The sequence below is a fragment of the Trichoderma breve genome, chromosome 2 (genome assembly GCF_028502605.1).
Source record: "Trichoderma breve strain T069 chromosome 2, whole genome shotgun sequence".
NCBI classification, from domain to species: Eukaryota; Fungi; Ascomycota; class Sordariomycetes; order Hypocreales; family Hypocreaceae; genus Trichoderma; species Trichoderma breve.
The window spans coordinates 2,470,125-2,484,238 of NC_079233.1; the positions used below are offsets into that span (position 1 = coordinate 2,470,125).

A 14,114-nucleotide genomic window follows, 5' to 3' on the forward strand; every position below is an offset into this window, starting at 1 on the left:
GGACTCATTTCCTCATACACACGCCACCTATTGGCTCACCATGGACCCCACGCGCATGCTAACCCTTCATCTGCAGCTATGTCTGGCCCATTACTGTGACATCCATGGGCCAACTCCCCTGATGGTCACCGAGGGTCTGGCAGCACCCTGTAGCGTCTGCCACGATGGTTCAGCCGCAGCAAGCGACAAGCCCCCACGCTCCGCTCCAGCTACATCGGAATCGCAGCCTCGGGCGTCTTCAGCCGCTGTTACCGACGGTATTCGAGATTTGAGCTTATCACAAGATGGCCAGTCTCCTCGCCCAGCTTTGCGTCGATCTCCCGGCACCGGTGCCAGCACCGGTAATGACGGCACTTCAGTGAGCGGCCTCGACACACCTCCCGAGAGCCCGCGGCCCTTGTCGCAGCAGCCACGGCGAGACTCGAGTTACCGTAGGACTTATGACGAAACTGTAACCCGAAAACAAGGCCCTTGCGACAATTGCGCCATGACGTTGCCCCGCAGGCAGCAAAACGCAGCGGCAGCTGGGGAAGATGCCATTGACCCGCGATCACCAACTTTGCGTACCCGTGCGCCAGCTGAGCGTGTCTTTCTCCCCGTCGACCCAGCCTCGCCCCCAAATTCGCAGTCATCTAGTGACACTGATGCGGATCACGAGCTTCCAAGGCAGCCTCGCAGTAGGAGAAATGTGTCGTCTGTCAGTTCTAGGACAACATCGTGCTCCAGCAACTCTACGACCTCGGAGCGTCATCCCAGTCATGTGCACTACGTGGATTACACATCGACTCATGAACCAATCCTACCCGACTCCTTTTCTCTAATTCGTGCCTCATGTCTGCGAGCTCTGTCTTTTGAAACTCTTCCGCGAGCTCCTTCGACCGCCACCCCAGCCTCTTCCCCCCAGCACCACGGCTCGCCATCCTTTGTCACCACACAAAGTGCAGGCTCAGCCGCGTCGGGTGGTGCCATCTTCTTTGGCGATTCGTTGGCTGGGTACACAACTGCTTACATCTTTCGAATCCCTGACGTCCACGCCCGAGGCCACAAACGAGTCTATGCCTTCTTAGCTCTCAGCACCCACAAGGAGAGACTAGCCATGAAAACATTTGCCGGCGTTTCCTCTGCCTTTCGGGAGCTTGCTACCTGGATCCAAACGCTTGCCGAATCCGAGGCTGAGCGAACTGCAGAATCTTCCCCTATTGGCAGCGTCTTGCAGAGTGGTGGCCCTGCCAGCCATGTGGCATCATCGTCCACCATTGACCCACCGAATGTAGACCGCAGCGGCAGTAGCTTTCTGACCGGAGGCAGCGGCTTCACCAGACGCATGGGAGGCCCTGGCGGCGTCTCCTCACTCAAGGCCCGCGGCCTTGCGGAACTTGTCGGACAGCCAGACTTCTTCATCACTCTGCACAAGAAATTCGTGCAACTCTTGTTTGAAGTAGGCGTGTCCTTGAATTCATAAATGGAGCGAGGGCTCCACGCCTCTGCGCTGCGCAATCGCCCAGGTCCCCCTACTTGTACAATGTTTTTCTTTCCAATAGTTTCTACTGATACCCGCCGAACGGCACTGCGAAGCATCATTCAGGGGGGATCCGGGGATTTACACGACTTGATTTATTCCACAACTGTCTCACGAGGCACAATCTCGTGCTTTTTGATACCGTGTTCATTGTCAGCATAGCACCGGTGTTTGTCCTTTTCTTGTTTACACGAACTGAAACGAGACGTATTGAATAATGGTAACGCGAGCAAGCTCGACCATAACATTTTAACGTCTAAGGGGGAGGGGTGACTTTTTTTCCTTTTCCTTTTTTCATCATTTCTTTTCTACAACTGTATTGATTTATCCTACTGTTTGCAACGCGATGACTATGATACTGTCTTATTCTCTCAGGTCAATGGGTCGTGTGTCATTTTTAGTAGCGAGGGAAAGGATCAAGGCTGGGTGAAACAAAGCGCCAAACTAATTTCATAGATGCGAATTATCGGATTGGGAAAAAATGGGAACTTATTAGGATTACCAAAACAAATTTGCCCAAACAACAGAAAAAAAGGAACGGGGAGCGGTAGGCGCTCTCTGCTGGAAGGCTTTTACACACACGGTTTACTAGCGAGAAACGGATTCTTGATCAATTGACTCATTGATTTCTATGCTCCATAACCGTAGTACGATTTTGAATTTCTTTGTGAGGGCTGTAGCTGTTGTAGAATGATGTACTCACTTTTATCTATCTGTTTCGATATAATGATAAGGATGGCATCTTGCTAACAGCTCAGCACGTGGTCAAAAATTCACGGCGGCTGGCTTGTCTTGTCAAGCACTCTTTTCTTTGCATATCAATGGCGTTACTACTATTACAAGCAGAGAATTCATGACAAGCGTGGCACAGCGGCCTGGACGACTGGATTCCAAACGCCGTAGATCCATTAAAGACGGCATCAACTGCTACCTTTTTTTCGGTTCATCTCCCGAGGTTTGATCAATTCCTTTCTCCTCCTCCCATTTCCTGCCCAGGAACTTTTTTCCATGTTCACAGTTAGAAAAAGTAGCCGCCTGTATCTAATAGTTGACAAGTTTCCCCTGTCCACCAACACCCCTCCCCAACATTATCCCATCTCATGTCGTCGACAATAGTCGTCATCGGATAGACAATGGCAGAGTAGTTTATTTGTAGAAGTCGAATTTGTTGTCGTCGCTGGTTCCCTTGACCTGGCTTGAGTAAGCATCTTCGAGATCGGTCTGGATGATGTTGTATCGGTTCTTGCGGACGGCGCGGAGACCGGCCTCCTGCATGATGGCAGCAATGACGGCACCGGAAAGCGGGTCGTTGCGGACAATCAAGCTGTCGAGATCGACCTCGGGGGCCAGGCTCATCTTGCTGGCAATGGTACTGAAGATGAGACGACGCTCGCGGCGATCTCTCAGGGAGGGGAACTCAATCTTTCGATCGAGACGACCGGGACGCAGCAGGGCGGGATCCAGGGTGTCGGCACGGTTCGTGGCCATGATGACCTTGACGTTGGAGGTCTGATCGAAACCGTCCATCTGGTTGAGCAGCTCGAGCAGAATACGCTGGACCTCACGATCGGCACCGGTCTGGGCATCGAATCGCTTCGTGGCAATGGCGTCGATTTCGTCAATGAAGATGATGGCGGGCGAGTTCTCGCGTGCCATGCGGAAGACGTCGCGGACCATTCGGGGACCCTCTCCCAAGTACTTCTGGACGAATTCTGAGCCAACAACACGAATGAAGCTGGCGGTTGTAGAGTTGGCAACAGCCTTGACAAGCATGGTCTTGCCAGTTCCGGGCGGACCGTACAGCAGCACACCGCGAGGAGGGTCGATACCGATCTGCTTGTACAGATCAAAGTGTGTCAGAGGCAACTCGACGGCCTCTCGGATTTCCTGCTTCTGCATGTCCAAGCCACCGACGTCGGCATATGTCACGTCAGGCTTCTCGTCGGCGCCAAGCATGGCAATGGAGGAGTCGGCTTCCGGGGGGAGGATATCGACAAGAGCGTTGGAGTGTCTGTGCAGGGCAACTGAGGAGGAGGGCTTGAGCAATTCGCGGTCGAGGGTGGATAGGATGCGGACAACATAGTTGGAGCCTGTGCTTGACTGGACAATGCCGGTGCTGCAGGGAGGGTTAGATGAGGAAACTTGCAAACAGTGGCTGAATGGGGGAATTGGTTTACTTCTGATCAATGGCCTCCATAAACTGGCCGATAACGAGGGGTACGCTCTGGATTCGCTTGATCTCCTCCTGAGCTCGTACTAGTTCTCGCTTCAAACTCCTGCGGGGTGGAATCGGAAGAGTCAGCTTTCAGTTCGTGCTGTGGACATGATGGATGAAGGCTTTTATATGATCTAGGGGCGGAATCAAACCTTTGCTCGTCTTTGATGTACTCCTCTTGGAGCTGGATATACCTGGACAGATAGTTAGTGGCCGTAGGTCCAAGGACGATGATATCAAGAGTGGCGCTTTGCACGGAATGCCACGGCAAGGGGGAAGCATTACTCCAACTGCCTCTGAAGCTTCTTCAGAGTCGCATAGTCATCCTCGCCATCGGTAGGCAAACCCTCAAAGTCATCAATGTTAGGAATGGCTGAGGGGGCGGCCTTCTTGTGAGGTGGCACCGTGGTGGCCTGGCTTTCCACGAGGACGTCGCCCATGATGCAGGTCGTGGGGCTTGGGGGCCGGTGCTGGCTGCGATTCGGAGGTACTGAGATGTAAGAGAAGAAGAAGGAGAAAATGAGTGAGACGGCGTGAATCGAAGCGCGAATTTGGTAGCTGGTTGTTGTGTTGCGATGCTGGGATACAAAGATTTCGGCGAGTGTTAGCCAGCTACTTCGTTACGCAACCAAAGCTCCCAGCTACCAGGCGTCAACAACGAGACGCAGCCTTCCATGGGGTTGCTTAGTCATGTCACGTGGTATGCACGTTATCGCGATAACCACTTGAGACTGGGAGCTTCCAACCTTGAAGTTGTTGTGCTTACCTTGTACCTTGTACCTTGTACTCCCTACTCTGTATCAGACAAAGACGGACTCAGTTGACCGATTTCACGCTAAGGCCCAATCCGGCACCTTGGTGAGCAAGGCGGGGCTCTATTGGCTGAATGTTAGTGCTTGCATCAATGAGTGCCTAAAACCAGCCCGATCCAGACGGCTCCAAGTACACTTGCTATGAGTTCACTACCAGGACAGTACTTGGCTTGGGATCGATGAGCTGTAAGAAAGCACAGCTAGCCACGGTGAAAAGGCAAAGGCCCCAGCCCAGCCCAGTGCAGCCCAGCCCAGCTCAGGCGACTTCAAGCCCTCCGATTGGGCCTCAGCCATAGCCCCGTCTTGCGTCGGGCGTGGGGAACACGCTCCCTGTCGAGCTACCTGGTACTTGCCATTGGTAAGGATCCGCACCAGCCGTGACAACTGGCTCTAATGCCACGAAGGTACCGCTGCCCAGCGCGCGATAAGGCATCACGGGATGATGATCCGTCCATGTCCTAGGCGTGAATCAGACTCCGGCCTGTGACAGACAGCCACTGCACTGTACGGGCATGGGCATGGACCCAGCGCCAACCTCGAGGTACTGGTTACCCGCGGCACTGTGCATGGCGCCCGCATTCCGCCATCGGGCAATGTAGCTGTTACTTCTCGTGCTCTTTCCCCTTCGGATCGCCCACTGTCTGAGATGTACTGCCTACATGGGGCCTACACGAGCGCTGCCTTACATGTCATGTACTCTGGCGTACAGGAACCGTCACAGCGCAGGAAAGTTCCGGAGTCGTGCACCGTCTGCAAGAACAAGGTTTCCGCTACTAGGTACCGCCCAGGTAGTCTGTACGCTGGCTTGGGAGCTGCTTCACAGTGATTAAGGCTGCCGTTCTCCAAATCCTGGGATGCTCATCTCGCCTACCTTGGCCTTCTTCGTCACACTTTCGTCTTTTGGCCTCACACCACTCTCGCAACAATCACAACGCTTTTCCCACGCCGCTGTCGGCATCGCAAATCCTGTCCGCTTCCGCCTGGATATTGGTGACTGACTTGTTCATCTATTGCCTGCCCTATCGTCTATTTGCCCCTCTTGGCCCTGCGGTTCGGTTCATTCCGGTGCACTCGACTGCGTTTCATTCTTCCGACTCCCCTCTTCTGCGGCATTCAACGTTCACCCAGACTTGGCCCAGCTGCCTTCGCCACCCTCGTCCTCGGCCAAGCATGTCTTCGTCAATCAAGATCCCGGCAGCATCATCGTCCATGCCTCCTAGATACAGCCTCTCCGCCGAAACGGTCGGCAGCTCGTCCGACAGCTCCTACTCCAGCTCGCCGTCGCCCTCGTCACCACCCGCCTCGCCCAGCAGTAAGGCAAAGGGCAAGGCAAAGGCCGTGGCGCTCGACAGCCGCCGTCCAAGTCTTTTGAGTACGCCTGCCTCTCTGCCTCATTCTTGTGCTCCAGCAGCCCATGCCATAGCCGGCCAAAAGAGCTTGCCAGTCGGCATAGCCTAATACGCCGTGTCGTCCGTCTTTGTGTTGCACCCGTTTGCTGACTACGTTGCACAGGCCCGGCTCTCTCCAAGCAAGAGTCCACCGTTATCAACATTGGGTCGCCTGATGGCCCTCCCCGGCTCGTAGGTTCCCTTGCCGCTCTTTTCTGGTGTAGATGTGCTGACGCTGAGTCATTACTAGATCACCTACCTATCGTCGGCCCAAGGCTTCATGTGGAACCCTGGTATGCTCCCCAACACCAAACGGCTTAAGCGGACGACGGGCCAAGTAAACGAGTGACTAATTTGGCATGTTCATTGTAGAAATCTTCCTTCCCTCGTACATCGACTGCGACTACGTTCCTCTGGAGAACAGGCGAGACCCCGTACACGAGATCCACCTCACGGACGAGGAGATTGAGAATATGCTTCCGCACTGAGCATATCGTCTTGCCCTTTTATTATCACGCACCATGCCCGGTTTTCTCTCTTCCTCTGGGACACTGAATCATCTAGATATCCCCCCTTTTTGTTTTTATTCTCACGAGATGTTTTCTTGACTTTGTTTTCACCAGTGTCGGTTTGTGCCCGACGGCGTCTGGAGGTTTTGGGACTTGTTATCGGTTGGCCTGTTTTTGCTTTCTCGTATTTCAGTGTACATTCCAGGCAGGAAGTGGCGTGTCGTGGAAGGTGAACAGCCTGGTATTACTATTCTTTGGAGGGCAGTGCCCCCGGGCCGCTTGGCGTTTACGATCGCATTTGGAGGAGTATGCTGCGGCATTGATACTGGTTCCGGTATGTCAATACGGTATTTACGGATTATTGGTTTTGGGCCCCTCGGCTGGATTGGAAGTTGGGGAGGCACCTGGGGTGTTTTGCACTTTGTTTCGTCATGGAAATAGGTTAGGTAGCTAGATAGGTATAATTTCTACTCATGTATTTTGCACGGCTTGTGCTGGGCTGCAACGTGCATACGAGTACAGATAGGGTATGACTACGTCGATTCAAGTTATTTTTGTGATAGGGTTGGCGTTATAATTCAGACTCGAGCCCTGTTTGAAAAGGTTTATACCCTGATAAAATTTTGTCCTTATCTAAAAGCGCCTAAAGCATAGGTAGTATGCTTTTGTGTAGATGCAGAATCAAGTCGTCCGCTGTCTTTTTGTTTAGTATACAAATTATGGATGTCACCGAAGTCCAGCAGTTTAAGCGTCGGGCTGCCCCGCATGCCGCCGGGGGACCACTAAAGCCCCTCCACTTGGTACCGCCCAGCACTGCGTGCTGCTGAAGGTACTTTGCCAGTGGGTGAGACTGGTGGAGGTCCATTACCCCACAGAATTGCACCCTGTGACGGTCAAAGTACCCAGTACTTGACTCAGAGGCATTAAGGGGACCGGAAGCTTCGCTCATGCTCCGAATTCGGGTCTGGAAATGGAGCGGTCGGTTTGTGTTACTTCTTGATGGCAAGATTCAAAGATAAGAAAATATTATAACATGAACAAGGCTGGGAGATGCTTTACAGTGGATAGACGAAAATCTTTTTTTCCCCCAACAGTGCAAAGTTTGGTGTTGGAAATGGAACCCACATAGTAGAGCTGGAGAGCATAAGCCCACATGACTGAGACACTTTTGCGGATTGGCATTGGAAATGTCATGTGCAACGACGCGAGTAAAAGCCGCATGGAGATGAAAGTTGGACTTGAGTCAGTTGGTAGATGAGGGGAGAATGTCTCTATTATTCATTTCATTTCCATGTACAAGATGCCCTTTTTGATTGGATTTCGAGAGAAGATGCGTAGATAGTAGGAGAGCAGATTTGAGCGTTATACCTGCTTGCTCTTGGTACCCCGTACCGCAGCAGGTTCAACAGAGGACTAACCTATTTGCCTATATCCTGTATGAGTACTATGAGGTGGTGCCCATGCTTCTACTGTAGGAGTGTTGGTGCAAATGCAAGGGTCTTTGAGCCGATAACCTTGATGGCTGCCTTAGTCCCAGGGCTGATGCGTGTGCTACTGGTGCTTTCTGTTTGCACCCATCTAGTACGCAGTACTATCTACCTATCACGGTGCATGAAACACTGATCCCGGCATCTTTTGTCTCTAGACTGGTTGTCTACTTGGTGTCATCCAAAGATCTTGAGACAATTTAGTTGATGTTGGGTAGCGGTAGTACTTATCCATACATGTACACGTTTGCACCCAGTCTAACATGCTCGTTTTCTATATTTATACAAGAATAGAGGCCCTTGCTGCGATATTATCTCAACCTTGCATCAATTCGATGAGTTACGAGAATGCGCAACAACAGACGGCATCAACTAACAGCCTCAATAAGCCTCGGCACTTATTCAAGGTGAAGCCCCCACTCTTCACCGAGACATTCGGGTACGTACCGGCTAGCTTCCAGTCACCTTGGGGCGGTTTCTTTTTGGTGGCAGCTCTCGAGATAAGATTATCGCTTTCTCGATCTCAATCCATCCCACCAACGCGACAACAGCACACGCGTTTGCGCCACCATAACCGCCACCTTATCGAACCTCTTTGATCTACGAATCCATCCACTATTTGATTCCCCTTCCTACAAGCATTACAAAATTGTGCTGTGAGGACAAGCAAGACGACTCGGGCGGATGCTCCTCCCAATGGACGCATAACATAACACAAGCTACTGCGAGAAGAAAAAAGAAAAAACAAGAAAAGAAACAAGTAGCATATCATCTTTCTCAGCACATGGATTCCGAGTCGGTCGTTTCGCAGGTCCAGCGCAAGATCGAGCTCCAGAGCCCCGAGGACCTCGCCTACCTCATCACCAACGTCCGCAATGCGGCGGTAGAGCACCTCAACGAAGCGTTTCCGCCGGTCGAGGGCGCTGAGGAGGATGAGCTGCGCATCCAGATCGAGTTGCTCGTAAATGAGGTAATACACCACTCTAGGGAAGGCAGAGATGGAACAGAAGAAGAAGAAGAAAACATAGGATAGAGTAGAAAAAAAGAAGGATAAGACAAAAGAAGAGTTGCTGACATTGCGACCAACGCCCAGTACATCAACAAAACCTTCTCGCTAGCCGCGCCGAACCTCATCATCAACGGCCTCCCCGTATCGCCCGACGTCCTCAGAGGGTCCGCGTCGACGCCAGACACCGTCTACGAGCCCTTCGACACGCGCAAGCGCCGCCAGGTCGCCGACCTCATCACGCAGGAGGAGAAGCTGCTCGAGGACGTGGCGGCGCTCAAGCGCTCCGTGCCCGCCAAAGTCGCCGCCGACCACGCCGAGCGCGTCCGCGCGGCCATGCGGCAGGACGACGACGACCTCCACGACCGGGTGGCCAGGGACGCTGCCGCGGCGCAGCGCGAGGCCGGCTCGCTGGGGGTGGCCCAGCTGCAGCGCCAGGAAGGCGTCGAGGCCGGCTTCAAGAGCGCCGTTCAGGGGCTGAACCGGCTCAAGAGGGACATGCCGGCCGTCGTGGCCAAGATGGAGCGGGCGAGGGTCGCGGGCGAGTACGTCGTCACCAAGGGGCGGTGATGATGATGCATCAGAAACGACAGCAAAACAGGCTCTATACGGGATCTACAGGTGGGCGTGCGGCACTGCTGGGCTGCTTTCCTGCCCACCGCCACGTCCCATGTGCCTCCGTCCTGGTATTTGATTCGGGCAATTTTTTTACGACTTTTTTTCTTTTTTGGCTACGAGTACAGTATTAGCACCCAACTAAAACCAAGTGGGATTTCTGCCGGGGGGTAATGCGTTCAGGCGTCAAGGGCATAAACGACGATGTTCAAATGACTTTTTGCGAAAGCAGCTGTTGGCTAAGACGATGAGCTTTTCTTGTTCATGTTTGTTTCCTCATCGCATTTCGTGTTTTTCCATGCTTTATTCATTTTGGATCTTTTTCTTTTTTTATAATTGATTGTTAAGCATGCCTTTCTTTTCTTCCCCTTTATTAATTCGAGATGAAGGAAATTACACCGCGTAAGCAGACAATATTGTAGAAATGGGGCGGGATCTATAATTTATTGAAATGCTCTATTGATTTCAATTAGGGGGGAACGAGAACGAGCTGCCTTGTTCGGTACCATTCAACGAAATGGCATGTGATATTCATCAAATAGAGGAAAATTGCAGCACGGCGAGCTTCTTCTTTCGAGGCAGTGTAGTCAACACCAAACACAACTCACAAGTATACGAAATTCTGTTGAATAATTCAAAGTGCTACCTAGTAGCTGTCCCTGCTCCCTCCTTTATGTATCCCTCTCCCTTCTCCCGTCTAAGACCCATCTTCCCTCTTTAGCCCATTGTAATAATTTTTCTTCCGTCAGATGCCTTCTGCTCCAACAACCTATTCTTGCGAGAAAAGACACAAAACGAGCCATCTGAGCTTCTCAGAGTAATGTAATGCTTCTCCCAAGCACACCCAATACAAGCGTATTAAAAAAAAAAAGACCAACAAAAAACATTAAAACGCACTATCCCATCTAAGCCGCAGCAGGGGCTTCCTCAGCCTTCACCTCCCACTTAGCAGGCTTGGCCCACTGAGGGTCGTGCCATGGGCCAGCATCGCTGTTCTCGCAGCCACCCTCGCAGGTGCAGGTGCCGCCAAACTCCTTGGGGATGTTCTCGGCGGGGATGTGCTTCAACAGCTCGCTCTGGTAGCTGCTGCCGAGGATGTTGATCTTCTTGACGGTGACGGGGTCCAGCCAACCCTTGACAACGCCCCACACGGTAGAGAAGCCCCAGGGCGCGTTGATGAGGAACAGTTTGCCCAGACGCTCGGGGTAGTAGTTCTGGGAGATGACAGAGGCCTGGCGGACGTACGAGTACACCTGGGGAACCTTGGTCAGGGTGACGCCCTTGAGGTCCATGATGGTGCAGCACGTCTCGAGAAGATGGCCGGCCTTGCGGGAGCAGGCGGGCAGGCGGGGGTCAGCCACGCGCTCGTATTCGACAGCAAGGTTGGTGAGCATGCGGTCGGCGGTCGAAATCTTGTACATGGCATTCAGGTCAATGCCGCCGAGGGTCTCGATGTAAACGGGGCGGCCATCCTAGTCAAGCCAGATTAGCTTCTGCGCAAAAGGGGAGCCCCGCGGTTCTTCTCGTCATCTCACATTATCAATCTTGTGGTAGAATTGCTTGTAGTACTTGGAAATCTCAGGCTTCTCAGGGTAGTCCCAGGTGGGAAGGATCTCGTCGAGCTTGGTCTCCTTACGCCACTTCTCCGTCTCGATGAACCTGATGGCGGTCAGAATTAGGAACCAGCGGGCGTCGGGCGATGCGTCAGGGGGGAACTCACATCTGCTTGGCGAGCTCAACATCGAACTTTCGCGCTCGGAGGAATCGCAGCTATGCATCGTGGAAGGTCAGCCTTGTCCTGCTTATCCTTCTGCCATAGCCGAGCCCGGCTCAATGCCGCAGCCCAGCTTAGGGGGAGAGCAGGTTCCATACCAGAGTCAGCGTGTCCAGGCGCTCGGTGAGGCCCTCAGCCTCGAGCATCAGGCGCAGCTGGTGGACCTTAGCCTGCTGCTCGGGAGTCAGGTTTCCGGAATGGCCCTCCAGAGGCTCGGCCGCCTCAATGGGGTAGTCATAGTGGTCGTATTTCTCGCTGAGTTCTACGGGCGCCATGGTGGGGGATGGTTCTGTGAGGGGTTACGGGGGCGAAGCTGGAGTATGGGATACGGGATATAGAATATGGTCTGGAGGGAAGAGGAAGAGGAGAGGAAAAGTTCCAGACGCCCGGCGAGCAAGATGGAAATTATATAAAAAGGGGAGGAGGTTGAAGGAGAATCCCTGGCTGAATGGGGTTGGCAACGTAACTTGTAATTACCACTGCCTTTACGGCGTGGCGGTATAAATGCTAGCGACGGGTGAGCTGGCGCGTGGAGACTTTGCCGGCGTCAAGGCGGTGTCCCGAAGCGGGCTAGCGCAGGTAGGTCGCAGAGAGCAGCCCAGCGCCAGCCCAGCAACGGGCAGCCTGGACCTCGTACTGCACTGTAGAATCACTCTTTGCATGTGACTTGTCACATGGCGATAACAGATCTTCGACATTCCACATCTAGAACCTGCAGGCCCAGCCAGCATCTTCCGTCTGCACTGATCCCTGCACCTCGGCGTCATCAACCAACGGCAATCCCAAAAGCAAGGGCCCTTCGACTCGCTCGCCTTTTTCTTCTTTTCCATGGCGAGCAAACCACCTCCGCCATGAGGACTTCTCCGCTGCGAATCAGCGTCAATGTCGCTGCCCGCCAGATTCACAGCCTCGTCCCTGCACCCCGCCCTCGCCGGTCGTTCCACCTCACCACGCCCGCCAGCTTGCCCCGGAAGCGCAACTTTTTCACGTCGAATCCATACCTCTCCTCGCAGCCCAGTAGCGACGATGCGAAGCCCTACCCGTATCAAGGCCAAGGCCACGATCAGGACAAGCCAAGCCCTGCCAATGCCTCTCCGGTAGCCAAGCGGAAGCCCACCAGGGCCACTCCGACCAAAAATTCGCTGCGCCGAGTCGCCATCATTGCCCAGCAGCCGAAGCGGGGCAGTCAGGGCAGCCCCGGCATCGACGCCGCAGAAGCCGATCCGTCCAACATGGTCAGCGCGACATGCATCGCCGAGGCCTTCAACATGCCCATGGTGCTGGAGATTCTCTCGTCGCATGGCTTCGCAATTGATCCCGACGGCACCCGCTTCGATGCCGCAGAGGTAGTCCATGCGCGGGGCGTCAACGGCGGCGACATCTTTGTCTTCCCCTCCGGCACCATCGTGACGTGGTCGCTGCCCCCCGACGTCGTGACGAAGCAAATCCTACGGGCCGCCGAAGAGCCCCACGCTGAATCGCTGCGCGAAGTCGAGGACCTCGAGTTCACCACTGACAACGGCCGGGAGACGAGCTCGCTCAAGGGCGACGTCGTCGTATTGGGAACCCGCAAGGAGCACAAGGACGGCGACTTCCTCGACACGACGCTCGCCAAGATTGCCTTTTCGTCGGGCCTCGCACGCAGCACAAAGCTGGCCGTCCTGGAGTCCGCCCTCACCTCGTACTTTGAGAGCACCAGAAACATCCCGGCCCTCCTCTCCCAGGGGACTGGCGTCCCGCTTAGCCGCAAGTTCATCCTGCAGAAGACTGGCGAGCTGCTCAGCCTCCGCGCCAAGCTCAACCACTACTCGGAGCTCACGGATAACCTGCCCGACATATTCTGGGACAGCAAGTCGGAGCTGGGGCTCGAGGGCTACTACGACCAGGTTGGCCGCGCCCTTGACGTCAACGTGCGCATCCGTGCTCTCAACCAGAAGATGGACTACGCTCAGGAGATTGCCACGGTCTTACGCGAGATGTCTAGCGAGCAGCACGGCACCCGGCTAGAGTGGATCATCATTGTCCTCATTGCCGTCGAGGTCGTCTTCGAGGTGAGGAGGATTGTCATTGAGTACAAGGAGAGGGCGCTGGCTAGGGAGCTGGGCACTGAGATATAATCGCATCTCTCCCTATGGCAAATTTCGAGTAATACTTGATACACCTGTAGATAACTTCTCTCTCCTCCCCCCCTTTTTTTCACTGCCTCCCTGCCCCTTTTTCTTCCATGTCCCTTTTAGCTTGTATTAGTACGACCTTTTTTTGTATATGCGAATCTCGCACATCATTATTTTACGACACTTAAAATTGATGATCAAAAGGAAAAAGATCATCTGGGATAGAAAAAACGACATGGATTACGAAACGATACCCCCCTCAACTCTGTTATAGACAAAATTCATCTCACGCCACCACATTTCTGCCATATCCACACAAAGTCATTTTAATGCGAAACACTGCTCAATTTATTTAAAGATTCACTTCCATCGTTACTATACAGCCTCGCAAGAAAAAAAAGTAAAAGTAAAAGAAAAAAGTAAAATTCGTCCCAGGCCCACTAAAACATGATATTCTGCTTGTGAAGCAAAAGAAAAAATCCCTCCTTTCTGGTGTCTATTGAACCCCAATATTTGTCCAACAATATTTCATACACTGAAGTTAAAAAAAAAAAAACAAATCCATATCCTTCCCTGGCCGCTTTTTGTTGTCGTGGTTGTCGTCTCCAGCGGAGCGAAAAACCTCTCTTCCTAACCTCCTGCCCTTTTCTCTCATGTTATGCAGTCCTATAAAGC

The 14,114-nt window shown here is 53.2% G+C and overlaps 6 protein-coding genes across 6 annotated transcripts; 4 read left to right on the forward strand and 2 right to left on the reverse strand.

The window, feature by feature from the left end:
• Positions 1–40: 40 nt before the first annotated feature.
• T069G_02982 (vesicle coat protein involved in golgi to plasma membrane transport domain-containing protein) lies at positions 41–1,462 on the forward strand (the record flags this gene model as incomplete). Its single annotated transcript, XM_056170192.1, has 3 exons — positions 41–666; positions 709–864; positions 940–1,462. 3 exons carry the CDS (start codon positions 41–43, stop codon positions 1,460–1,462), a joined length of 1,305 nt encoding a protein of 434 aa, XP_056031084.1.
• A 1,203-nt stretch (positions 1,463–2,665) lies between these two features.
• On the reverse strand, positions 2,666–4,174 carry T069G_02983 (ATPase family associated with various cellular activities (AAA) domain-containing protein; the record flags this gene model as incomplete). Its single annotated transcript, XM_056170193.1, has 4 exons — positions 2,666–3,635; positions 3,697–3,795; positions 3,887–3,928; positions 4,020–4,174. 4 exons carry the CDS (start codon positions 4,172–4,174, stop codon positions 2,666–2,668), a joined length of 1,266 nt encoding a protein of 421 aa, XP_056031085.1.
• A 1,542-nt stretch (positions 4,175–5,716) lies between these two features.
• Positions 5,717–6,422, forward strand: T069G_02984 (uncharacterized protein; the record flags this gene model as incomplete). Its single annotated transcript, XM_056170194.1, has 4 exons — positions 5,717–5,918; positions 6,059–6,126; positions 6,185–6,227; positions 6,307–6,422. The coding sequence occupies 4 exons, from the start codon at positions 5,717–5,719 to the stop codon at positions 6,420–6,422; spliced, it is 429 nt and encodes a 142-aa protein (XP_056031086.1).
• Positions 6,423–8,714: 2,292 nt separating this feature from the next.
• On the forward strand, positions 8,715–9,506 carry T069G_02985 (kinetochore protein mis14 like domain-containing protein; the record flags this gene model as incomplete). The annotated part of the gene is made up of 2 exons (XM_056170195.1): positions 8,715–8,900; positions 9,024–9,506. 2 exons carry the CDS (start codon positions 8,715–8,717, stop codon positions 9,504–9,506), a joined length of 669 nt encoding a protein of 222 aa, XP_056031087.1.
• A 950-nt stretch (positions 9,507–10,456) lies between these two features.
• T069G_02986 (CRAL/TRIO domain-containing protein) lies at positions 10,457–11,600 on the reverse strand (the record flags this gene model as incomplete). Its single annotated transcript, XM_056170196.1, has 4 exons — positions 10,457–11,023; positions 11,087–11,210; positions 11,272–11,321; positions 11,424–11,600. The coding sequence occupies 4 exons, from the start codon at positions 11,598–11,600 to the stop codon at positions 10,457–10,459; spliced, it is 918 nt and encodes a 305-aa protein (XP_056031088.1).
• A 576-nt stretch (positions 11,601–12,176) lies between these two features.
• On the forward strand, positions 12,177–13,442 carry T069G_02987 (uncharacterized protein; the record flags this gene model as incomplete). Its single annotated transcript, XM_056170197.1, has 1 exon — positions 12,177–13,442. One exon carries the CDS (start codon positions 12,177–12,179, stop codon positions 13,440–13,442), a length of 1,266 nt encoding a protein of 421 aa, XP_056031089.1.
• Positions 13,443–14,114: the final 672 nt, after the last annotated feature.